The sequence below is a fragment of the Mesoplodon bidens genome (genome assembly GCF_964165515.1).
Source record: "Mesoplodon bidens genome assembly, chromosome: 2".
In the NCBI taxonomy this organism is placed as follows: domain Eukaryota; kingdom Metazoa; phylum Chordata; class Mammalia; order Artiodactyla; family Ziphiidae; genus Mesoplodon; species Mesoplodon bidens.
The window spans coordinates 103977108-104004363 of NC_138177.1; the positions used below are offsets into that span (position 1 = coordinate 103977108).

At 34.1% G+C, this 27256-nt stretch overlaps 1 protein-coding gene across 5 annotated transcripts in view; it reads right to left on the reverse strand.

The window, feature by feature from the left end:
• CCDC18 (coiled-coil domain containing 18) overlaps positions 1-27256 on the reverse strand; it is a 136286-nt gene that overhangs the window by 79472 nt on the left and 29558 nt on the right. For all 5 annotated transcript variants that reach the window (XM_081226547.1, XM_081226549.1, XM_081226546.1 and 2 more), the window contains 4 exons: positions 26428-26588; positions 19622-19842; positions 18054-18164; positions 17447-17578 (listed from right to left, as the gene is read on the reverse strand). In XM_081226547.1, the coding sequence (XP_081082673.1) occupies positions 17447-17578; positions 18054-18164; positions 19622-19842; positions 26428-26588 (625 nt within the window). The remainder of the gene's footprint in view (positions 1-17446; positions 17579-18053; positions 18165-19621; positions 19843-26427; positions 26589-27256) is intronic.

Below are 27256 nucleotides of genomic sequence, written 5' to 3' on the forward strand. Positions count from 1 at the left end.
TATGATGTTACAATAACATCCTTTGTACATGTCTCTTTATACACATGTATTAGAGTTTCTTTAGAACATACCACCTAGAAGTGGACTTCCTGGTTGTAGGATATGCACATTTCTAACTTCATTAGGTATTTCTCTTCAAAGTGCATCAAAATTTATACTTTCACTAGAAATGTGTAAGTCTCACTCCTTACAACTTCACCACTAATTGACTGGTGTTATCAAATGTCCAAAAAACTTTTGTGAAGACAAAACATGAGTAAACTGATATGTTTATATGTACATTTGTGCATATTATATACACAAGTGTATAAAAACTATACATATGTGATAATAGCAGCAACAGGTTAACAAATACTAAAACCAAAGAACTGTGAAATGAAAACACTCAAATGAAAATAAATTACACATCAGAAATTAGAGGAACAGAAAGAAAAAAGATTGAAGAAAGTGAACAGAACATAAGGGACCTGTTGGACACCATCAAGCACACCAGTATGCACATCATGCAAGTCCCAGAAGGAAGGGAGAGAGAAAGAGAATATTTGAACAAATAATGACTGAAAATGGCCCAAATTCGATGAAATACATGATATAAACATCCAAGAATCTCAACAAAATCCAAGGAAGTTGAACTCGAAAAGATGCACAATAAGACACATTATAATCAAACTTTCAAAAGACAATGACAAGAACTTCCCTGGTGGTCTAGTGGTTAAGACTCCGAGCTCCCAACACAGGGGGCATGGGTTCGATCCCTGGCCCCCGGTCGGGGAACTAAGATCCCACATGCCACATGGCACAGACAAAAAAAAAAAGAAAAAGACAATGACAAAGAGAGAATCTTGAAGCAGCAAGAGATAAGCAAATCATCACATATAAGGGATCCTCAATAAGATTACATGCAGATTTCTCAACAGAAACTTTGAGGGTCAGGAGACAGTGGGCTGATATTCACAAGAAAAAAAAACCTGTCTATGAAGAATCCTCTATCTGGCAAAACTGTTCTTCAAAAGTGAGGGAGGAATTAAGACATTCTGAGGTAAAAGTTGAGGGAGGCTGTGACCATTAGACATGCCCCGCTAGAAATACTCAAGGGTATTCTGTAAGGTGAAATGAAAGAACACTAGATAGTAACCTGAAGCCATATGGAGAAATAAAAATCTTCACAAAGATAAATACATGGGCAATTGTAAAACCTAGCATTATCATTAACAATGGATTGTAACTCCACTTTTTGTTTTCTAAATGATTTAAGAGACTAATACATATAAAGGAAAAAAAGTTATTAGTGCAAAAGTTAGTATTACTGTAACTTTAGTTTGTGACTCCAAATCTTGTTTTCTACAAAAGAGACTAATCCTTTTGAAGGAATTACAAGTTTGTGTTTTGGGGCACACAATGTACAAAGACGTAAGTTTGTGACAAAAGGTGTGGAGATAAAGCTATAAAGGAACAGAGTTTTTGTATGTTACTGAAATTAGAGTGCTATAAATTCAAATTAGAGTGTTATAACTTTAGGATGTTAAATGTAATCCCCATGGTAACCAAAAGAAAATAGCCATAAAATATAGACAAATGGAAATGAGAAAGGAATTTTAAAAATTCAGTATAAAAAATCAACTGAATTCAAAAGAAGACAGTAATGTAGGAAAAGAGGGATAAAAAAGCTAGAAGCCATATAGAAAACAAAAAGCAAGATGACAGAAGTCCCTCCTTATCAGTAATTACTTTAAATGTAAATGGATTAAACTCTCCAAGAGACATAGATTGGTAGAATGGAGAAAAGCACACATCCACCTATACGTTGTCTACAAGAGACTCATTTTATTTTTTTTGAATTTTCTTTATTTCTTTATACAGCAGGTTCTTATTAGTCATCAATTTTATACACATCAGTGTATACATGTCAATCCCAATCGCTCAATTCATCACACCACCCTCCCCACCCCCCTGCGGTTTTCCCCCCTTGGTGTCCATATGTTTGTTCTCTACATTTGTGTCTCAACTTCTGTCCTGAAAACCAGTTCATCTGTACCATTTTTCTAGGTTCCACATACATGTGTTAATATACGATATTTGTTTTTCTCTTTCTGACTTACTTCACTCTGTATGACAGTCCCTAGATCCATCCACGTCTCAACAAATGACCCAATTTCGTTCCTTTTTATGGCTGAGTAATATTCCATTGTATATATGTAGCACAACTTCTTTATCCATTCATCTGTCCATGGGCACTTAGGTTGCTTCCATGACCTGGCTATTGTAAATAGTGCTGCAATGAACATTGCGGTGCATGTGTCTTTTTGAATTATGGTTTTCTCTGGGTATATGCCCAGTAGGATTGTGGGGTCGCATGGTAATTCTATTTTTAGTTTTTTAAGGAACCTCCATACTGTTCTCCATAGTGGCTGTATCAATTTACATTGCCACCATCAGTGCAAGAGGGTTCCCTTTTCTCCACACCCTCTCCAGCATTTGTTGTGTACAGATTTTCTGATGATGCCCATTCTAACTGGTGTGAGGTAATACCTCATTGTAGTTTTGATTTGCATTTCTCTAATAATTAGTGATGTTGAGCAGCTTTTCATGTTCTTCTTGGCCATCTGTATGCCTTCTTTGGAGAAATGTCTATTTAGGTCTTCTGTGCATTTTTGGATTGGGTTGTTGGTTTCTTTAATATTGAGCTGCATGAGCTATTTATATATTTTGGAGATTAATCCATTGTCTGTTGATTCATTTGCAAATATTTTCTCTCATTCTGAGGGTTGTCTTTTCATCTTGATTATGGTTTCCTTTGCTGTGAAAAAGCTTTTAAGTTTCATTAGGTCCCATTTGTTTATTTTTGTTTTTATTTCCATTACTCTAGGAGGTGGATCAAAAAGGATCTTGCTGTGATTTATGTCAAAGAGTGTTCTTCCTATGTTTTCCTCTAAGAGTTTTATAGTGTCCGGTCTTAAATTTAGGTCTTGAATCTATTTTGAGTTTATTTTTGTGTATGGTGTTAGAGAGTGTTCTAATTTCATTCTTTTACATGTAGCTGTCCAGATTTCCCAGCAGCACTTATTGAAGAGACTGTCTTTTCTCCATTGTGTATGCTTGCCTCCTTTGTCATAGATTAGTTGACCACAGGTGCGTGGGTTTATCTCTGGGATTTCTATCTTGTTCCACTGATCTATGTTTCTGTTTTTGTGCCAGTACCATATTGCCTTGATTACTGTAGCTTTGTAGTATAGTCTGAAGTCAGGGAGTCTGATTCCTCCAGCTCCGTTCTTTTCCCTCAAGACTGCTTTGGCTATTTGGGGTCTTTTGTGTCTCCATACAAATTTTAAGATTTTTTGTTCTAGATCTGTAAAAGATGCCATTGGTAATTTGATAGGGATTCAACTGAACCTGTAGATTGCTTTGGGTAGTATAGTCATTTTCACAACATTGATTCTTCCAATCCAAGAACATGGTAAATCTCTCCATCTGTTGGTATCATCTTTCTTTCATCAGTGTCTTATAGTTTTCTGCATACAGGTCTTTTGTCTCCCTAGGTAGGTTTATTCCTAGGTATTTTATTCTTTTTGTTGCAGTGGTAAATGGGAGTGTTCCCTTAATTTCTCTTTCAGATTTTTCATCATTAGTGTATAGGAATGCAAGAGATTTCTGTGCATTAATTTTGTATCCTGCAACTTTACCAAATTCATTGATTAGCTCTAGTAGTTTTCTGGTGGCATCTTTAGGATTCTCTATGTATAGTATCATGTCATCTGCAAACAGTGACACTTTTACTTCTTCTTTTTCCATTTGTATACCTTTTATTTCTTTTTCTTCTCTGATTGCTGTGGCTAGGACTTCCAAAACTATGTTGAATAACAGTGGTGAGAGTGGACATCCTTGTCTTGTTCCTGATCTTACAGGAAATGCTTTCAGTTTTTCACCATTGAGAATGATGTTTGCTGTGGGTTTGTCATATATGGCCTTTATTATGTTGAGGTAGGTTCCCTCTATGTCCACTTTCGGGAGATAAAATAGACTTTAAAATAAAGAATGTTACAAGAGACAAGGAATGACACTACATAACGATCAAGGGATCAATCCAAGAAGAAGATATAGCAATTATAAATATATATGCACCAAACATAGGAGCACCTCAATACATAAGGCAACTGCTAACAGCTATAAAAGATGAAATTGACAGTAACACAATAATAGTGGGGGACTTTAACACCTAACTTACACCAATGGACAGATCATCCAAAATGAAAATAAGGAAACAGAATCTTTAAATGACACAATAGACCAGATAGATTTAATTGTTATTATAGGACATTCCATCCAAAAACAGATTACACTTTCTTCTCAAGTGCGCACAGAACATTCTCCAGGATAGATCACATCTTGGGTCACAAATCAAGCCTCAGTAAATTTATGAAAACTGAAATCATATCAAGCATCTTTTCTGACAACAACGCTATGAGATTAGAAATGAATTACAGGGAAAAAAACATAAAAAACACAAACACATGGAGGCTAAACACTACATTACTAAATAACCAAGAGATCACTGAAGAAATTCAAGAGGAAATAAAAAAATACGTAGAGACAAATGACAGTGAAAACACAATGATCTGGAACTTTCCTGGTGGCACAGTGGTTAAGAATCCGCCTGCCAATGCACGGGACACGGGTTCGAGCCCTGGTCTGGGAAGATCCCATGTGCTGCGGAGCAACTAAGCCCGTGCGCCACAACTACTGAAGCCCGTGTGCCTAGAGCCCGTGCTCCGCAACAAGAGAAGCCACCGCAATGAGAAGCCCATGCACTGCAACAAAGAGTAGCCCCTGCTCGCCACAACTAGAGAAAGCCCATGCAAAGCAATGAACACCCAATGCAGCCAAAACTAAATAAATAAATTTTTTAAAAAATGACGATCCAAAACCTATGGGATGCAGCAAAAGCAGTTCTAAGAGGGAAGTTTATAGCTATACAAGCCTACCTCAGGAAACAAGAAAAATCTCAAATAAACAATCTAACCTTACACCTAAAGGAACTAGAGAAAGAAGAACAAACAAACCCAAAGTTAGCAGAAGGAAAGAAATCATGAAGATCAGAAGAGAAATAAATGGAATAGAAACAAAGAATACAATAGCAAAGATCAATAAAACTAAAAGCTGGTTCTTTGAGGAGGTAAACAAAATTGATAAACCATTAGCCAGACTCATCAAGAAAAAGAGGGACAGAACTCAAATCAAGAAAATTAGAAATAAAAAAGGAGAAGTTACAACAGACAGCGGAGAAATACAAAGCATCCCAAGAGACTACTACAAGCAACTGTATGCCAATAAAATGGACAACCTGGAAGAAATAGACCAATTCTTAGAAAGGTATAACCTTCCAAGACTGAACCAGGAAGAAATAGAAAATAAGAACAGACAAATCACAAGTAATGAAATTGAAACTGTGATTAAAAATCTTCCAACAAATGAAAGTCCAGGACCAGATGGCTTCACAGGTGAATTCTATCAAACATTTAGAGAAGAGCTAACACCCATCCTTCTCAAACTCTTCCAAAAATTTCAGAGGAAGGAACACTTCCAAACTCATTCTATGAGGTCACCATCACCCTGATACCAAAACCAGAGACAAAGATACTACAAAAAAAGCAAATTAAAGACCAATATCACTGATGAATTTAGATGCAAAAATCCTCAACAAAATACTAGCAAACAGAATCCAACAACACATTAAAAGGATCATATACCATGATCAAGTGGGATTTATCCCAGGGATGCAAAGATTCTTCAATATACGCAAATCAATCAATGTGATACACTATATTAACAAATTGAAAAATAAAAACGATATGATCATCTCAATAGATGCAGAAAAAGCTTTTGACAAAATTCAACACCCATTTATGATAAGAGACTCATTTTAGATCCAAAGATACTAATGATAAAAAATGAAAGGATGGGAAGATAGTCCACACAAATAGTAACCAAAAGGGAGCAGGGATAGTTATAGTAATATCAGGCAAATCGTACTTCAAATTTAAAAAGATTATGAGACAAAGACAGATAATATGTATTAATATAAGGTTATTACAATATGGCAATAAGATATAACAATTACAAACACTTATACACCCAAAGACAGACTTTCAAAATATATGAAGCAAAAACACACAGCATTGAAGTGAAAAATAGACAGTTCTACAATAGTACTTGGAGACTTCAATAGCCTATTCTCAATAATATGTAGAACAACCAAAGAGAATATAAGTAAGGAAAGAGAGGACTCAACACAATAAACAAATCATATTTAATAGACACACACAGCTCACTCAACCCCAAAACAATAGAATATACATTCTTCTCAAGTGCACATTGGATATTTTCCAGGACAGACAATATGTTAGGCTACAAAGTTAAGTCTCAATAAATTTTACAAGACAGATATCATATAAAGTACATTCTCCAACCACAATGAGATGAAGTTAGAAATCAACAACAAAAGGAAAACTGGAAAATTCACAAAATTGTGATATTTATTAAACAATACATTTAAAAATAACCAATGAATCAAAGAAGAATTCACAAGGGAAATTAGAAACTACTTAGAAACGAATGAAAACAAAAACACAACTTACGAAAACTTACAGGACTCAGCAAAAACAATGTTTAGGGGGTAATTTATAGCTATAAGTGCTTACATTAAAAAACAAGGAAGATCTCAAGTCAATAACCTAACTTTAAAACATACGAAACAAGAAAAAGAAGAACAGAATAAACCCAAAGCTAGCAGAAGGAAGGAATAATAAAGGTTACAGTAAAGATCAACAAAATAGAGAACAGAAAAACAGTGAAGAATATCAATGAAATGAATAATTGGTTCTTCAAAAAAATAAACAAAATTGACAAATCTTTAGCTAGGTGGTCAAAAAAAGAGGACTGAATATTACCAAAATCAGAAATACAAGTAGGAATATTACTACCAATTCTACAGAAATAAAAAAAGATCATAAGAAAGTACAATGAATAATTGTATACCAACAAGTTGGATAATCTAGATGAAATGAACAAATTCCTAGAAACACAAAACCTACAAAGACTTTATCATGAAGAAATAGATAATCTGAACAGACCTATAAATAGTAAGGAGATTGAATGGGAAATCAAAAATCTCCCAACTAAGAAAAGCCTTGAACCTGCTTGCTTTATTGATGAATTCTACCAAACACATAAAAAAGAACTAATACCAATCCTACTCAAATGTTTCCAAAAAATTAAAGAGAATACTCCCTAATACTGTAAGACCAGCATTAACCTGATACGAAACCCAGACATTACAAGAAAAGAAAACTACAGACAAATATCTGTTACGAGCACTGATGCAAAAATCCTCAACAAAATACTTACAATCCAAATTCAGCAGCATAGTAAAAGAATTAAACACAGTGACCAAGGGGAATTTATTTCTGGAATGCAATGAAAATTGATCAGTGTTATGTGCAGTATCAACAGAATGAAAGAAAAAAAACCACATGAGCATCTCAATTGATGCAGAAAAAACATTTGACATAATTCAACACCCTATCATGATAAACACTCTCAACAAATTAGGAACAGAAGGAAACTACCTTCATATAATAAAAGCCTTATATGAAAAACCTATAGCTAACATACTCAATGGTGAAAGACTGAAAGCTTTTCCTCTATGCTCAGAACCAGAAAAGGATGCACCTCTCACCACTTCTATTCAACATAATACTGGAAATTCCAGCCAGAGCAATTAGGCAAGAAAAAGAAATAAAAGACATCCAAGTTGGAAAGGAAGAAGTAAAATTATCTATTGGTAGATGATATGATCTTATACATAGAACACCTTAAAGATTTCACACAATAAAACTATTAGAACTGATAAATGAAATCAGAAAAGTAGAGAATGAAATTCAACACACAGAAGTCAGTTGCAGTCCTATATGTGAACAATGAACAATCTGAAAAGAAAATTACAAAAACAATTTCATTTACAATAGTGTCAAAAAGAATAAAATACTTAGGAATTAAACAAGGAGGTGAAAGACTTGTACAATTAAAATTACAAAACACTGATGAAAAGAATTGAAGAAAATGTAAATAAATAGAAACATATTCCACGTTCATGGATTAGAAGACTTAATATTGTTAAAATGTCAATATTACCCAATGCAATACAATCCCTAGCAAAATCCCAATGACATTTTTTTGCTGAAACAAAAAAACCCACCCTAAAATTCATATGAAATCTCAAGGGACCCTGAACAGCCAAAACAATCTTGAAAATGAACAAAACTGGAGGACCCTCACTTCCTGATTTCAAATCTGTTACAAAGCTACAATAATAAAAACTGTGATTTCGCTTACGACAGACATATAGACCAATGGAATAGAATCAAGAGCCCAGAAATAAATCCTCACATATATGGTCAAATGATTTTGACAAGGGTGCCAAGATCATTCAGTGGGGGGAAAGGACAGTCCTTTCAACAAATGGTGCTGAGAAAACTGGATATCCACATGCAAAAGAATGAAGTTGGACCCACAGCTAGCACCATATATAAAAAATTAACTCAAAATGGATCAAAGACCTAAATGTAAGACCTAAAAAAATAAAACTCTTAGAAGGAAACATAGAACAAAAGCTTCACAACATAGAACCAAAGCTTCATGACGTTGGATTTGGTAATAATTTCTTAAATATGACACCAAAGGTATAGGCAACAAAAGAAAAAATAGACTAACTGGACTTTATGAAAATTCTAATATTCTGTGCATGCAAAGACACTCTCAACAGAGTAAAAAGGAAACCCACAGAATGGGAGAGAATATTTGCAAATCACATACCTTCATAAGGGATCAATATCCAGAATATATGGAAAAGTCCTAAGACTCAACAACTACATAAAAACAACCCTATTAAAAAATGGGTAAAGGAAATAAATAGACATTTCTCCAAAGAAGATATATGACTAGACAACAAGCACATGAAAAGATTCTCAGCATCACTGATCATTAGGGAAATGCAAATCAAAACTACAATGAGATACCACCTCACACTCATTAGGATGGCTACTGTTAAAAACCAGAAAACAAGTGTTTACAAGGATGTGGAGAAATTGGAACACTTGAGAGCTGTTGGTGGGAATGTAAAATGGTATAGCTGCTGTAGAAATCAGTATGGTTGGTCCTCAAAAAATTAAAAACAGAATTACCATATTATCAGCAATTCCACTTGTGCATGTATACTCAAAATAATTTAAAACAGGGTCTCAAAGAGGTATTTGTACACCCGCATGATCATAGCAGCATCATTCACAACAGCTAAAATGTGAAAACAAACTAAGTGGCCATCAACAGATGAACAGATAAGCAAAATGTGCTATATACATACAATGGAATATTATTCAGCCTTACAAAGGAAGGAAATTCTGCAATATGCTGCAACATGGATGAACCTTGAGGACATTATGCTAAGTGAAACAAACCAGTCATAAAAAGACAAATACTATATGATTTCACTTACATGAGGTACTTAGAGAAGGCAAAATCATAGAGACAGAAAGTAGAATAGTGATTGCCAAGAGTTGGGGGGAGAGAATAGGGAGTTATTGTGTACTTTAATGAGTATAGAGATTCAGTTCTACAAGATGAGAAGAATTATGAGGATAAATGGTTTGATGGTTGCACAACAATGTTAATGTATTTAATACCACTGTACACTTAAAAATGGTTAAGATAACATAAATTATAACATCAATAACACTAATACTGATAATACTAACCACAATAAAAAGTTTGAAAAATATTAAATAACTTTAGAATTTTTTCTTAAAACATGAATATATTAAAATTAATTTCATGAATAAACAAGACTAAATGATGTTATAACCATAGATTTTCATAGAAGCTGACCCATCAATTATCAGGGCGGCCCTTGGACAGACCTATCGTGCCAATTCTCTGCAGCAGTTCAGTATTTGAGATATCAAATATAATATCTTCCTAGATTTTCTGCCATTTTCAAATTAAACTTTGAAGGATTTATCAGGGATAAACTCATCTGAAAAATATTTTTCATCTTCTGAGTCAGTAGTTCCACTTTTGAGACTCTATTATAAAATAATATTCTAAAATAAGAAAAACAATAGCTTACAATAAAGTTTACTGAAAATTAATTATAATCCTAAAAAACAGAGAAGTCAAATAGCAATCATTCTGTAAAATGAAGCTATTAAAAATTGTTTACGTGTTTGTGTATATGTGTACTATAAACATGTAAGTATGCAAAGATGCAGAGAAACTGGTCTGAAAGACATAAACTAAGATTGTAACAATGATTCTAGGGTGGGAGACTTTTTAAAACTTCATTTACATTCATTTTTTTGGGTGTATGAATACATGCATAGATTCATAAAACTCCCATCACAATCAGGATACAGAATGATTCCTTCACTCTCAAGATCCCTCATGTTAATCCTTTACAGCAGCAGTCCCCAACCTTTTTGGCACCAGGGACCAGTTTCGTGGAAGACACTTTTTCCACGGATGGGGGTGGGAGGGATGGTTTCGCGATGATTCAAGAGCATTACATTTATTGTGCACTTTATTTCTATTATTATTACATTGTAATATATAATGCAATAATTATACAACTCACCATAACGCTGACAGGAGGTGGAGCTCAGGCGGTAATGCAAGCAATGGGGAGTGGCTGTAAATACAGATGAAGCTTTGCTCGCTATCCCGCCGCTCACCTCCTGCTGTGCGGCCCAGTTCCTAACAGGTACCGTTCCATGGCCTGGGGGTTGGGGACACCTGCTTTATAGTCAACTCTCCACCCTCCCCAATACCTGGCAACCAATAAAATGATCTTCATCCTATAGCTTTTGACTTTATTGAGAATGTCAAAGAAATAGAATTGTATACAACATTTTGCAATTGGCTTCTTTCCATTAGCATAAAGCCTCTAGAGTCACCCATGTTTTCGCCTGAATCAATAGATTATTCCTTGCTATTACTGAGTAGTATTCCATTGTATTGAGGTACCATAGTTTACCCATTTACTCATTGAAAGACACTGGGTAGTTTCCAGTTTTGGGCAATTATGAATAAACCTACTATAAACATTTGTAGTAGGTTTTAGTGTAAAGATAAGTTTTCATTTGTCTAGAATAAATATCTAAGACTGCTGGGTCATATGTTAAGTGTATAAGAAGATGCTAAGTTGTTTTAGTAGTTTTACTACTTTGCATTATCCCTAGCAATATATGAGAAAACCAGTTGTTTCACATCCTGGGTAGCATTTGCTATTGTCAGATCTTCCTTCCTCCCTTCCTTTCTACCTCTCTCGCTCAGTATTCTAACAAGAATGCAGTAGTATTTCACTGTGCATTTAATTTGCATTTTCCTAATAATGAATCAAGTTCAACATATTTTCATATGCTTATTTGCCATCTGTATATCTTTTCTGATGAGGTATCTATTCAAGTCTTTGTCCATTAAAAAAATTGGGTTACTTTCTTATTGATGAATTTTGAGAATTCTTTATATATGCTGGGTAAAAGTTCTTTGCTGGATATGTGATTTACAAATATTTTCTCCCAGTTTATAGCTTGTCTTTTCATTATCTTAATGTTTTTCACAGAGCATACATTTTTAATTTTGATGAATTCCAATTTATCAATTTTTCCCTTATATTGTTTTGGTTTTATATCTAAGAACTCTTGCCTAACCTAAGGTCATGAAGATTTTCTCCCATGTTTTCTTCTGAGTTTTAATATCTTTTTATTTTATATTTAAATATATGATTCACTTTGAATTAATTTTTATATAGGTATATACTACAGCTCCATCTTTTTGCATATGGATGTCCAATTGTTCCAGCACTACTCATTCAAAAACTATTCTTTCTCCATTCTGAATTGGTTTTATACCTTTGTTAAAAATCAATTGACCATATTTGCCAGGTCTATTTCTAGACCCTATATTTTGTTATTTTCATCCATGTGTCTATTATTTTGTTAATACCTCACTGTCTTGATTACTATAGGTTTATAGTAAGTCTTAAGATATGGTAGCATAAATCCACTAACTTTGTTCTTTTTCAAACTTGTTCTGGCTAATCTAGTTTCTTTGCCTTTCCATTACAAAATTCAAAATCAGCTATCTATGTGTACAAAAAATTTTTTACTGGGATTTTGATTGGAAATGCATTAAATCGAGAGATCTGTTTAAGGTGAACTGACATCCTAAACATATTGAGACTTCCAATCCACAGAAATGGTATTTCTTTCCATTTATTTAGGTCTTTCTTTAACATTTTGTAGTTTTTGGCATACAGATATTCCACATATTTTGTTTTATTTACATCTATGTCATCTCTTTGGAGCTTTGTAAATAGCAGTATTTTTAAAATTTTAGCTTCTAATTGTTCATTGCTAGTACAGTTGACCCTTGAACAACGTGAGGGTTAGTGACACCAGCCCCTCCTTGAAGTCAAAAAATCTGTGAATAACTTTGCAGTCTGCCCTCCATATTTGCAGTGCTGTATCCACCAATTCAACCAACCGCAGACTGTGTAGTATTACACGAACTGAAAAAAATGCAAGGATAAGTGGACCCACACAGTTCAAACCAGTGTTGTTCAAGAGTCAACTATATATACAAATACAACTGATGTGGATGTTAACCTTGCATCCTGTGACCTTGCTCGCTCATTAGTTTTAAGGTATTTTTGTAGATTCTTTGGGATTTCCTACACAGACAGGAAACAGGGATAGCTTTGTTTCCTACTGATTGAAATGGGCTTTTTAGTATGATGTTAAATAGGAGTGATGACAGCAGATATTCTTGCTCTGTTCCCAATCTTACAGGGAAGAATTAAGTGTTTCACCATTAAGATATATTATCCATAGGATTTTTTTGGAAGATGCCCTTCAACAGGTTCATGAAGTTCCCTTCTACTTCTAGTTGGCTAAGAGTTTTTATCATGAGAAAATGTTGAATTTTATCAAAAGATTTTTCTGCATCTATTGATATGATCATGTAGGTTTTCCTGGTTTTTGGTATGCTAATATGGTAGATTACAATGATTTTTTTTTTTTCTGAATGTTGAACCAGCCTTCCATTCTCAGGATAAACCTCTCCTTTCCTTTATTAACCTTTAATATCTGTGAGGTCTCTAATGATACACCCTTACTCACTCTTTTTTTTTTTTTTTTTTTTTTTTTTTTTTTTCTTTTTGCGGTATGCGGGCCTCTCACTGTTGTGGCCTCTCCCGTTGCGGAGCACAGGCTCCGGATGCGCAGGCCCAGCGGCCATGGCTCACGGGCCCAGCCGCTCCGCGGCATATGGGATCCTCCCAGACCGGGGCACGAACCCGTATCCCCTGCATCGGCAGGCGGACTCTCAACCACTGCGCCACCAGGGAGGCCCCCTTACTCACTCTTGATACAGGTTATCTGTGTTTTCTCTCTCTCTCTCTCTCTCTCTCTCTTTTTTTTTACTTCATCAAACTGGCTAGAGGTTTATAAATTTTACTGATCTTTTCAAAGAACCAGCTTTAGATTTCACTGATTTTCTCTACTAATATTCTCTTTTCAAATTCCAATTTCTTTCAATTATGCTTTCTATTATCTCCATCTTTCTGTTTCTTATGGGTTAATTTTGCTCTTCTTTTCCTAGTTTCTTAATGTGGAAGTTTAGATTACTGATTTTTCTTCATTTTCTTCTAGTGTATGCATTTAATGCTATAAAGCTCTATGAACTGCTCTAGCTGCATTCCACAAATTCAGATATATTGTGTTTTCATTTTCATTGTTTAAAATATTTTAAATTTCCCTTGAGACTTACTCATTGATCCATGGATTATTTAAAAGTGTGTTGTTTACACAACATTGTAAAGCAATTATACTCCAATAAAGATATTTAAAAAAAAGTGTGTTGTTTAACTTCCAAATATTTGGGGAATTTCCAGATATCTTTCTGTTAACGGTTTCTAGTTTAATTCCATTATGGTCAGAAAACATACTACAGTTGACCCTTGAACAACATGGGTTTGAATGGTGCAGGTGCATTTATATGCAGGTTTTTTTCAATAAATACATACAGTACTAAACGATACGTGGTTGGTTAAATCCACTGATGTGGAACTGCAGATATAGAGGGCCCACTATGGGACTTGACCATCTGCAGATCTTCTACAGTGGGTCCTGGAACCAATCATCCATGGATACCAAGGAACAACTGTATACATGGTTTTAATTCTTTGAAATTTGATAAAGCTGATTTTATGACCTAGGGTATGGTATATCTCGGTGAATATTTCAGGTGTACTGAAGAAGAATGTATATTCTGTTGTTGGTCCAGTAGTCAAGACTCTGCAATTCCACTGCAGGGGGCATGGGTTCCATCCCTGGTTGGGGAACTAAGATCCCACATGCCGCATAGCATGGCCAAAAATTTTAAAAGAAGAGAAAAAAAAAACGTTCGTTGACAGTGTTGTTCAGGTGAGTTCTATATCCTTGCTGATTTTTTAATCTACTTATTCTATCAATTATAGAAAAGAGTAGTGTTGACATCTCCAACTATAATTTTGTATTAATTTCTTTCTCCTTTCAGACCTCTTCACTTTTGCTTCAAATATTTTGAAATTACTTTGTTAGGTACATATCACATTTAGGACTGTTATATCTTCTTGGTGAATTGAGTCTTTTATCACTACATAATTTTCTATTTTATCCCCAGTAATTTTCTTTGTTCTAAAGTCTACTTTGTTTGATATTTATATTGCCACTCCAGATTTCTTTTGGTTATTATTTGCCTGGTACATCTTTTTCCATGCTTTTATACTTGACCTATCTACATCTTTATATTTAACATGGACTTCTTAAAGAGAGTATATCTGCGTCTTGTTTTTTTAAATTCAATCTCACAATTTCAATTTGTATTTGGTGTGTTTAGAACAGTTATATCTAAATTAATATCTGAGATGCCTGAATCTAAGCACACACCCCTTTATTAGTTTTCTCTTTGTCTCCTCTATTTTTCATTTCTGTTTCCCCTTTCCAGCCTTCTTTTAAATATATGAATATTTTCAGAATTCTATAATATTTTATTTGTTAGCATATTACTGTATCTGTATAGTTTTTTTAGTGGTTGTTCTAGGGATTATAATATACATACAGTAGTCCCCCCTTATCTGTAGTTTTGCTTTCCACAGTTTCAGTTACCCACACTCAACTGTAATATGAAAATATTAAACTCCACAAATAAACAATTCATAAGTTTTAAATATCATGCCATTCTGAGTAGCATGATTAAACCTTGAGGAAAACTCTTTTCTGCCCAGGATGTGAATCATCCCTTTGCCCAGCATATCCACACTATATATGCTACCTGCCATTAGTCACTTAGCAGCCATCTCAGTTATCAGATTGACTGTCATGGTACAGCAGTGCTTGTGTACAAGTAACTCTTAATTTACTAAATAATGGCCCCAGAGTACAAGAGTAGTGATGCTGGCCATTTGGATATTCTCTTACTGTGCCTAACTTATAAATTAAACTTCATCATAGGTATGTATGTATGTATAGAAAAAAACATAGTATTTATTGGATTTGGAACTATCCACAGTTTCAGGAATCCAGTTGAGATCTTGGAACATATAATCCGTGGATAAAGGGGACCAAGTGTTTTTAAATTTTCATAGTTTACTCAGAATTAAATTTTTCCACCTGAAGTGAAATGTACAACCTTTACAAGATTATACCATTCTTATTTTATATTGTAATCATCCAAGGTATTACATCAACATACAATGAAAACCTCACTAGACAATTCTATTCTTTCTTTCAATGGTCATAAATATTACAAAAATCTTAAAAGAATAAATATAGTCCATGGTATGTAACCAAATATTTACTGTTTTTGTTGCTCTTCATCCCTGAGGCTTAAATTTTCCCTCTTATTTCTCTTTTGCCTGAAGAACTTTCTTTATCATTTATTTTAGAACAAGTCTGCTCATGACAAGTTCTCTAAATTGCCCTTAATCTAAGAATGTCTTTATATATCCTAAAGAATATTATTGCTGGACATAAAATTCTAGGTTGACAATTTTTCTCTTTCAGCACTTAAAAAAAAAACAGTTCTTTGGTCTTCTAACCTTTACAGTTTTTGATTTTCTGATGAGAAATCTGCAGTAAATTTTAATCTTTGTTCCTCTATATACAATGTGTTATTTATCTCTGGCTGCTTTCAAGATTTTATCCTCTTTAAGCTTGTTGAATATGTAAATTTATTTCCTTCACAAATTTGCAAAGTTTTCAGTCATAATTCCTTCAAATATTTTTTGTACCAGTCTCATTTTCCTCTTCTCTGGTACTGATGACATAAATGCTAGACCTTCTGACATTGTTCAACAGGTCTCTGAGGCTCTGTTCACTTTTTTTCCAAATCTTTTTTTCTCTCTATTACTCAGACTGAATAATTTCTATTGCTCTATATTTGAAGCTTATATTTGTGTGTTAGCTACATTCTGCTATTAAACCCATCCAAACTATTTTTTTTTTTTAAAGTAACCCAGGGTAGGTTGGAAATATCCACTGATTTCAGAACTTCATCCCTTTAACTAAGTGCCCAGTGTACCCCACCCTAGTTCTTGATGGAATGCCCCCTTTCTTTTTTTTTTTTTTTTTTTTAAAGAAGATGTTGGGGGTAGGAGTTTATTAATTTAATTTATTTATTTTTGCTGTGTTGCATCTTCGTTTCTGTGCGAGGGCTTTCTCTAGTTGTGGCAAGCGGGGGCCACTCTTCATCGCGGTGCGCAGGCCCCTCACTATGGCGGCCTCTTGTTGCAGAGCACAGGCTCCAGACGCGCAGGCTCAGTAGTTGTGGCTCACGGGCCCAGCTGCTCCGCGGCATGTGGGATCTTCCCAGACCAAGGCTCGAACCCGTGTCCCCTGCATTAGCAGGCAGATTCTCAACCACTGCGCCACCAGGGAAGCCCCAAACTATTTTTTATTTGATCTTCTTCTAGTCTCACAGTTTCTCCTTCACTTTTGTTTTTTGTTTTTTTTTACTCTTCACTTTTAACCCAAGATCAAGACAGCGTCTCCTCTTAACCAATCTTCAAGCAAATGATATCTCTAGTGGAAAAGAGTCTACAGAATCACTCTTAGCTTGATAATGTCAAAAAATAATGATCAAAACTGAAATGGCAATAGTACTAAAGGAGAGAGCATTGTAAAATGATCCAGAAGTAATACAATTCTAATTATAGTATTTGCCACTAACTTTTCTACGTCTTTGTTTCCTCATCTATTAAAATAAAGAAAGCTGAGCTAGTAATGTTTAAGGTTCTTTTCAGCATTCATATTCTAAATATATATTACATTTACTTATAAAAACATAATTAATATCTTACTCTTTCAATCTGCTTTTCCATTTCTTTATGCTGGTCAAGATGAATTTTCTTTGCCTTTTCAAAAGCTAAACAAATTTTCTCATGCTCTGTATTGATATTGGTTTCTAGACTTCTAACCTTTTCATTCTTTTCCTAGAAATACAGAAACACTTTAAAAGAACATAATTAAGAATGAGTTTTACATAAAAGTACATTAGTAAAGTATAAAATTTATCATACTCTAGGCTTCAAAGAATCATAGTAGTTAATATGTCAACTTCAAAAATATTTAAATATTTATAAAAAAGAGAAAGGGTTTTTTTAAATTGTATCAAAATGATAAGATTGTTTAAAAATGCTGCAAAGCATATCAAAGAACTACTACCATTTCCTTCAATTCTACTAAAATAAAAATGAAGAACTTTAGATAACAACTTGCCATATTAACTTAAAAATATAGAACTTAAAAATATAGAAATAAAAATTGAATAATCTGAAGAGTTTGGTAGAATTTATAATTTCCTATATGGTACATTTTAGAATAACAATACTAAAACAAACATGCTGTTACAAATTCAGTTCCTTAAAGCCACAGTAAATCTGTAGCAAAAAAAAAGGTAATTTTTACCATAAGTTCCTGTTCTAGTTCCGCATTTTTTGCAGCAATAGAGGAATAAGCAACTATTTTTTCTTCTAGCTTTTTCTCTAGAGTTAAAACTTGAGAACATTTCTTTGTCATCTGAAAACACATTAAAATAAATAAAAAATTATTTTTTAAAAATAAGTGACAATTCAGAAGAAGAACAGTGAAGGGAAGACCAGAAACATGACATAGCTTATTCCATCTGTGTAATACGTAAGTATTTATTTCAGATCCCTATGATCAAATAGGATTGCCCCGAACCCATTTCATAAAAGTAGCTATTAAAGACTGAAATTAGTACAATAAAATGTTAACAGTAGTAATTTCTTGTGGTAGAACTATCAATGTTTTATTTTCTTCTTTGTCCCTTTTTGTATTTTCAACGAGACTGTGCTAATATTGTAATTTTAAAAAAGCTATTCATCTCAGTACTTGGCAATTTTCTAAGTAAGCTGATGGCTATAGTTATAGACTGACTAAATCTCCTTTCCATTACTTAAGTTCCTATCCCACAGGTCTTTTCCCTAGTCTTGGTTACAGACTTTAAGATGAAAAATCAGACATTTAAAAAAGTACCCTCAGGGGCTTCCCTGGTGGCGCAGTGGTTGAGAATCTGCCTGCCAATGCAGGGGACACGGGTTCGAGCCCTGGTTTGGGAAGATCCCACATGCCTCGGAGCGGCTGGGCCCGTGCGCCACAGCTACTGAGCCTCCGCATCTGGAGTCTGTGCTCTGCAACAAGAGAGGCCGCGATAGTGAGAGGCCTGCACATCGCGATGAAGAGTGGCCCCCGCTTGCCACAACTAGAGAAAGCCCTCACACAGAAACGAAGACCCAACACAGCAAAAATAAATAAATAAAAATAAATAAAAAATAAAAAAAATAAAAATAGAAAAGTACCCTCAGATAGCTGCAGCCTCTGGTTTGAAGGGTGAGTAGAGCATATACACATGTGGACCTGGTCCACAATTACCTAATAAGGCATCCTGTTCTGTCCTCAGTGGAAATGACGATCAGATATTCATAAAACATACTTTATCCCCTTTTCAGAATGTAATCCATAAGATATCTGCATCAGATTCACATGTAATTGTTTAAAAATGCAGATTCCTTTGCATTACTCTATACGTACTAAATCAGAATCACTGGAATAGGACCCAAAACGTGCATGTTTAACAGGCTTTCCAGGTGGTTCTACTGTTTGCTAAAATTTGAAATCCTCTATTACTACCCCTTTTTTTCCAATTACATAATCCAAATTTTTTACTTGTAAATATGTATTAGCCATATTAACTTATACTTGGAAGAAATAATAGAATGCAGTACAGTGTTTCACCAAATTTAGCCACTACAGTATTTTCCTACTTTTAACATATGTTAAAACCCAGAAGTTTCCAAATATAATTTTAAAAGAAGTTATAACTCATGAGGTACCATTAATTTTTTTTTTTAGTGTATAAATCTGGACTTTAACATACAAGTTTTACAAAAACCCTACAACACTTTTTTCTTCTCTCAAAATCCAGTACATATAAATAGCTAATTCAAGCTTACTTCACTTTCAAGTTTGCTAGCGTTTGAAGCTTTCTCTAGCAGCTCCTCTTGAATCAGTTGAAACTGACTAGTTCTGTGGGCCATGTTAACCTTCAAATCAGAATTCTCAGCTTCTATCTGCATCAACTTATCACGTAATTCTTCTATTCCAGAAGCAAGTCTTTGCCTTTCTCTTTCATATTGCTTGTTCACAGTATGTTGATTTTGATCTTTTATACTTTCTGTTAATAAACATAAAAGGAAAATTGTTCTGTACAAAACTTAAAGAATAAAAACCCATTTCAATGTTGAAAGATTTAATCATAAGTTTAGTTTCTGATCTAAAGAATACTAAAGTGGATGGAGAATAAAACATACATTAAGGAAAATATAATGAAGGAACATGGTAAGCAAGGTACTTCCTATTATTAAATACATAACAAAGTAGGAATAAGGTCTTCTGACTCACTCACTTTTCTTTTTTCCACAAAGAGCCTGTCTCCATCTTTAAAAATCCCATTATTTGGACATAAATCATTGTTTGAAAAAAAAAACCCAAAACACACAAACATTGTCCTGTCTCCTTAAACCAAAGTTTATCATAAATTTATTTGGATAACTTGAGATCATTAATAATATTTGCTACTGTATACAGATATAGGTTCAAAAGTCAAAAACAGAGAATCCCTCTTATTCCAAACAAGCTGATGAGAACTCAGTAATGCTTTTTAAAAACACTGAAGGTTATCAGAGGTAGTTGTTTGAATATATCTTTTCTCCATTATAAATGTACACACCTATGCCCACTCAAAGGTAAACAAGCTTTCGGGAGTGCTTTAAAGTAGATGCATAGGGACTTCCCTGGTGGCACAGTGGATAAGAATCCAACTGCTAATGCAGGGGACAGAGGTTCAATCCCTGGTCCGGGAAGATCCCATATGCCGTGGAGCAACTAAGCCCATGTGCCACAACTACTGAGCCTGTGCTCTAGAGCCCACGAGCCACAACTACTGAGCCCACATGCTGCAACTACTGAAGCCCATGCGCCTAGAGCCCGTGCTCTGCAACAAGAGAAGCCACTGCAATGAGAAGCCCGCGCACCACAACGAAGAGTAGACCCCGCTCAACACAACTAGAGAAAGCTCAGGCACAGCAACGAAGATCCAACAAAGCCATAAATAAATTAATTTTAAAAAATAAATAAATAAAGTAGATGCATAATGTAGATGACTGCCTGAGAATACACAGATGTGGAAACAAGTACAGATGTACTATCCCTTCAAGGATTGCATAAGTAGCCATTTCCCATCAATTCTCCATATCCCTAACAATTCAATTTCTAAGTAATCTATCATTGTCTCTGTTCTTCTGTGACGTTAAAGAATATATGATATATACTATCACCACCTCTGAATTCCCTCTGCTGATCCCATCATTCTCTTCTGTATTCCCTCTAATTACTTAGGTATCTAATTTTCTCTGCTGTCATTTCTGCTACTGGCAACCCATTGTCCTTGAAGATAGAGCATGGTAAGTTAAAGATGCATATGTTAACCACTAGGGCAACCACTAAAAAAAAAAGAGGTATAATTAATTATTCAATTGAGAACATTAAAAAAATGGAATACTATAATTCATTCAAAAGAAGGCAAGAAAGATGAACAAAGGCCAATAGAATAGAAAGCAAACAAATACCAAGATGGTAGATTTAAACCCCAAAAGATCGATAATTACATTAAATGTAAGTAACCTAAACATTCCAATAAAAGAGTAAAAATCACTGGTTATTAAAGCAAGAATCAATTATATGCTTTCTATTAGAAACTCACCTATATATAAAGATACAGGTTTAAAAGGATGGAAAAAGTTTTACCAGGCAAACACTAATCAACAAAAAGCTGCAGTGATTAACTATCAGACAGTTATCAGACAGTTATGACAGTTGAAAGAAAAAAATAGCATTGTCTACTGAGGTTTTCAATGTATGCTGGTGTAATACACTGGACAATTACAATATAAAAGATGGATGGTAAAGAGACCTATAATCTTGTAAAGTTTCTACATTTCACTTCAAGTGGAAAAAATCTTATTTCTGAGTAAACTATAAACTATCAGAAAGAAATTTACTCTATCAGTCTGGAAGGACGTCGTTGTTGAGCTATCAAGAAAAACTACCCTGCCTTCCAGTTCTTTGACAAAACCTCAGATGTGTGGCCTTCTGGCCAAGTGCTTGTGCTTTCATATTGTTGGAGCTCTCATTTGTCTCCCGAGGAGTTGCAACTTTCTGTAGTTTGCTGTAGCTGAACCAAGAAAGAAGGCATATGCAGATTTCTACAGAAATTATGATTCCATAAAACATTTTGAAGAGATGAGGAAGGTTGATAACTTTCAGAGTGCAAAGTGATTTGGGGATATAAAGAATTTCTTTGGGTTGAGTTCCATGGAAGTTTGTCACTTACCTGTGTTCCTGAACTATGAAACTATGAACTATGAATATCTGGGCTAAGGAATAGTTTCTCTTGATAAATAATTAACAAATAAAAAAACAGAAATTTAGAGAACAACCTCATTTACAATTGAGTCAAAAAGAATAAAATACTTAGGAATAAATATAACCAAGTAGGTAAAAGATCTGTATACTGAAAACTACAAGATGTTGACGAAAGAAACTGAAGACAAAAATAAATGGAAAGACATCTCATTCTCATGGATTAGAAGAATTAACATTGTAAAACTGTCCATCCTACCCAAAGTGACCTACTGATTCAATTCAACCCCTATCAAAATTCCAATGGCGTTTTTCACAGAAATTAACAAACAATCCTAAATATTTATATGGAACCACAAAAGAGAAAGAAGAACAAAACTGGAGGCATTACACTTCCTGGTTTCAAACTATATTACAAAGTTATAGTAATCAGAAAAAGTATGGTACTGGCATAAAAACAGACACATAGATCAATGGAACAAAATAGAAAGACTATAAATAAATATATGTATATATGGTCAATTAATTTACAACAAAGGAGTGAAGAGTATTCCATGGGGAAAGGATAGTCCCATCAATAAATGGTGTCAGGAAAACTGGACAGCAATATACCAAAAAAATGAAACTGGACCATTATCTTACACCATACACAAAAGTTAACTTAAAATGGATTAAAGACATGAACATAACACCTAAAGCCATAAAACTCCTAGGGGGAAAAAAAACCAAAAACAGACTGTAAGCTATTAGACATCAGTCTCAGCAATGATTTTTTTTTGGATTTTATACCAAAAGCAAAACCAAATGTGTGGGACTATATCAAACTAAAAATCTCCTGTACAGCAAAAGAAACCACCAATAAAATGAAAAGTCAACCTATGGAATGGGAGAAAATATTTGTAAATCATGTATCTGATAAGAGGTTAATAATCAAAATATATTTTAAAATTCATATAACTCAACAGCAAAAAAAAAAAAAAGGGAAAAGGATCTGAATAGACATGTTGCCAGACAAGACACCAATGGCCAACAAGGTACATGAAAAGGTGCTTAACAACACTAATCATGGAAATCTAATCAAAACCACAATGAGATATCACCTCATAGATGTTAGAAAGGCTATTATCAAAAAGACAAGAAATAACAAGGGTTGACAAGAATGTGGAGAAAACGGAACCCTGTTGCCCTGCTAGCAGGAATGTAAACTGGTACAGTTACTGTGGAAAACAGTATGAGGGTTTCTCAAAAATTAAAAACAGAACTACCATATGACCCAGCATCCACTTCTGGGTATTTTTCTGAAGAAAACAAAATACTAATTAGAAAAGATATCTGCACTCCCATGTTCACTGCAGCATTATTTACAATAGCCAAAATATGGTAGCAACCAAAGTGCCCATCAATTGATAAATGGATAAAGAAGATGAATATGTAAAATGTATTTATATAATAGAATATTAGTCAGCCATGAAACAGAACAAAGTCCTGCCATTTGCAACAACATTGATTGATCTAGATGGTACTATGCTAAGTGAAATAAGCTAGACAAAGACAAATACTGTATGATTTCATTTATATATGGAATCTAAAAAAACAAAACAAATGAAGAAACATAACAAAACAGAAACAGACTCATAGATACAGAGAACAAACTGGTGGTTGCAGTTGGGGAAGGGGAAGGAGGAGGAGATAAATAAAATAGGTGAGAGAGATAAAGAGGCACAAACTTTCAGTTACAAAATAAATGAGTCATGGGGATGAAAGGTACAGTATGGGGAATACAGTCAATAATATTGTAATAACATTGTATGGTGACAGATGGTAACTAGACTTATTGTGGTGATTTTGTAATGTAGAATCTTTATGTTGTGCACCTGGAACTAACAGTGTTGTAGGTCAATTATACTTTAATGATAAAGAAAGAAAGAAAAAGAAAGGAAGAAAGAAAGGGCAATATTCAAATTTTTAAAAGCAACAAACAAACAAACAAAACCTAAAGAGTCTTAAAAAGACTACCTAATAACCTAGATAATCATATATAAGGTATTCAAGTGATTTGCTATTATTACAAATACTGCAAGTTTTCTTCTACACGGTGGTTTCTTCATGTTAATTATTGGCTAAGAACTAAGTATATTAAAAGTAAAAGTGGATCCATAATGTACGACATGATGATAATAAGTTACACTGTTGTATAGTATATTTGAAATTTAAGAGAGTAGATCTTAAAACTTTTTTCCTTTTTTTTGGTATGTAAATGAGATGACAATGTTAACCAAATTTACTGTGGAAATCATAACGTATGTAAGTCAACTCATTACACTATACACAAACTTACATAATGCTGTATGTCAACTATATCTCAAAAGAAGTGCAAAAAAAATTTTCACCCAATAATTACAGAATACAGAATTTTTTCAAGTGAATCTGGAATATTCACCAAGATAGACCATATGCTGGCCAATAAACTGAGTCTCAAAATATTTAAAAAATTGAAATCAGGTACATTCATGAATTCATTTGTTTAATGAAACCAACCTAATGTCCACCACTAATAACACAGAGATATCTGGAAAATGACTAAATATTTGGAAATAAACACACACAAGAGATATTATATTTTGAACTGAAAAAAATGAAAGCATAACATTTAAAATTAATGGGATGCAGCTAAAGCATTGCCTAAAGGGAATTTTATACCTTTAAATACTTACATTTGAAAAGAAGAAAGGTTTAAAGTCAATAATCTAAGCTTTCACTTTAAGAAAAATTTAAAAAGAAGAGAAAATTAAACCCAAAATAACTGGGAAGGAGTATATGGATCCTGAGGGAAATGTTATACAGTAGTCCTCCCTTATCCTAGTTTTTGCATTCCATGGTTTCAGTTACCTGCTGTCAACTGAGGCTCGAAAATAATAAATGGAAAATTCCAGAAATAAACAATTCATAAGTTATAAACTGTGTGCCGTTCTGAGTAGTGTGATGAAGTCTCACACTCTCCCTTGCCGTCCAGCTCCGTCCTGCCTAGGATGTCAATAATAGTCCCTTTGTCCATGTATCCCACCCGTTGGTCACTTAGTGGCCAACTAGGTTATCAAATCAACTGTTGCAGTATCGCAGTGCATGTGTTCAAGTAATCCTTATTTTACTTAATAATGGTCCCAAAGTGCAAGAGTAGTGATGCTAGCAATTCAAATATAAAAGAAGCCATAACATGCTCCCTTTAAGTGAAAAGGTGAAAGTACTAGACTTAATAAGAAAAAAAGTTGTATGCTGAGGTTGCTAAGATCTACAGTAAGACCCTTAATCCATGAAATTGTAAAGAAAAAAGAAATTTGTGCTAGTTTTGCTATCACACGTCAAACTGCAAAAGTTATAGCCACAATGTGTGAAGATGGAAAAGGTATTAAATTTGTACAATAAGATACTTTGAGGGAGAGAGAGGCCACACTCACATAACTTTTATTATAGTATACTGTTATAATTGTTCTACTTTATTATTATTGTTGTTAATCTCTTACTGTGCCTAAGTTACAAATTAAACTTCATCACAGGCATGTATGTATAGGAAAAAACATAGTAGTACATGGGGTTTCGTACTATCTGCAGCTTCAGGCATCCACCAGGGGTCTTGGAATGTATCCTGGGAGGATAGGCAGGGACTACTGTATGTCTTGATTGTGGTGATGGTAACAAGGGTATAACCATATGAAAAAACCAAACATCTGGACTTCCCTGGTGGTGCAGTGGTTAAGAATCCGCCTTTCAATGCAGGGGACACGGGTTCGAGCCCTGGTCCGGGAAGATCCCACATGCCGCAGAGCAACTAAGCCCATGTGCCACAACTACTGAGCCTGCACTCTAGAGCCCGTGAGCCAAAACTACTGAGGCTGCATGCCACAACTACTGAAGCCCGTGAGCCTAAAGCCCATGCTCCACAACAAGATAAGCCACCACAATGAGAAGACCATGCACCACAACGAAGAGTAGTCCCCACTCACCGCAGCTAGAGAAAGCCCGTGCGCAGTAACGAAGACCCAAGGCAGCCAAAAATAAATAAATAAATTTATTAAAAAAAAAATCTGACAAAAAGCATTGAGCTTTTATTTTAAATGGATGCATCTTAAGTAAATTTTACTTCAAAAATATATTTTTAAAGAATGATGCAAAGTTCAAGAATTTTGAAATAATTTTTACTGTCTTATGAACACATAAGTAGTAATAACAGATTATCAAGTATGTTTGATAATAGTAACCAGTTGATAATCTGTTTCTTTAAAAAACTATCATAAAGAACTCTGATTATATTTATAATAAGAATTGAATATGATATACTTACCTACTTGATTACCTCCTAGTTTTACAGGTTCTGTTTCTAAACTATTTAATTTGCCACTTTCTTGGTTGTCATTAGAAGCAATAAGATTGTGAGATAATTGATTAGCAGTCAGGTTTGCCTGAAGCTTTTGAATTTCTGCCTCTTTCATTGCAAGCTTAATCCTGGCACAAAAGAAAATAAACCAAAAATTATTAGAAAGATTCTATAAAAATACCACAAACCATTTTCCCCTTTCAAATTAAAATAATTTTAATTAAAAAAGTTTTAAACTCTGATATTTGTCAACTATTGGCCAATATACAGAAAGTCTTATATACAACTGATTACATTGTAAACTGGTTCAGCTACTTTAGAAACTTGATAGTATACACCCTATGACCCAGCAATTTTACTTTTAGAAATATCTGCTAGAGAAATTCTCACATATTGTACAGGAAACGTGTAAGTATTGACTTTGCAGCACTATTTGTAACAGAGGAAAACTAGAAATAAGGCAACTATCGATAAAGGAACAGATAAATTGTGATGTAGTTGTAGGAGAGACTCTTATACAGCTATTAAAACTAAACTAACCACACTAATCCATCCATTGATCAACCATTCTACCTACCTACCTTGACACGATGAGTTTTAAAAATGATGCTGAGTGAAAAAGCAAAATTACAAAACATATAAAAACAGTATATTTATATGTGTGAGTATAAACAAACACAAATGAATTGAAGGATAGATATCCATCTCATGATGGTAGATACTTAGGAGGAGAATGGGACTAGTGTTAAGGATCAAAGGGCATTATCTACCCTGTAATGTTTTATTTTTTATTTAA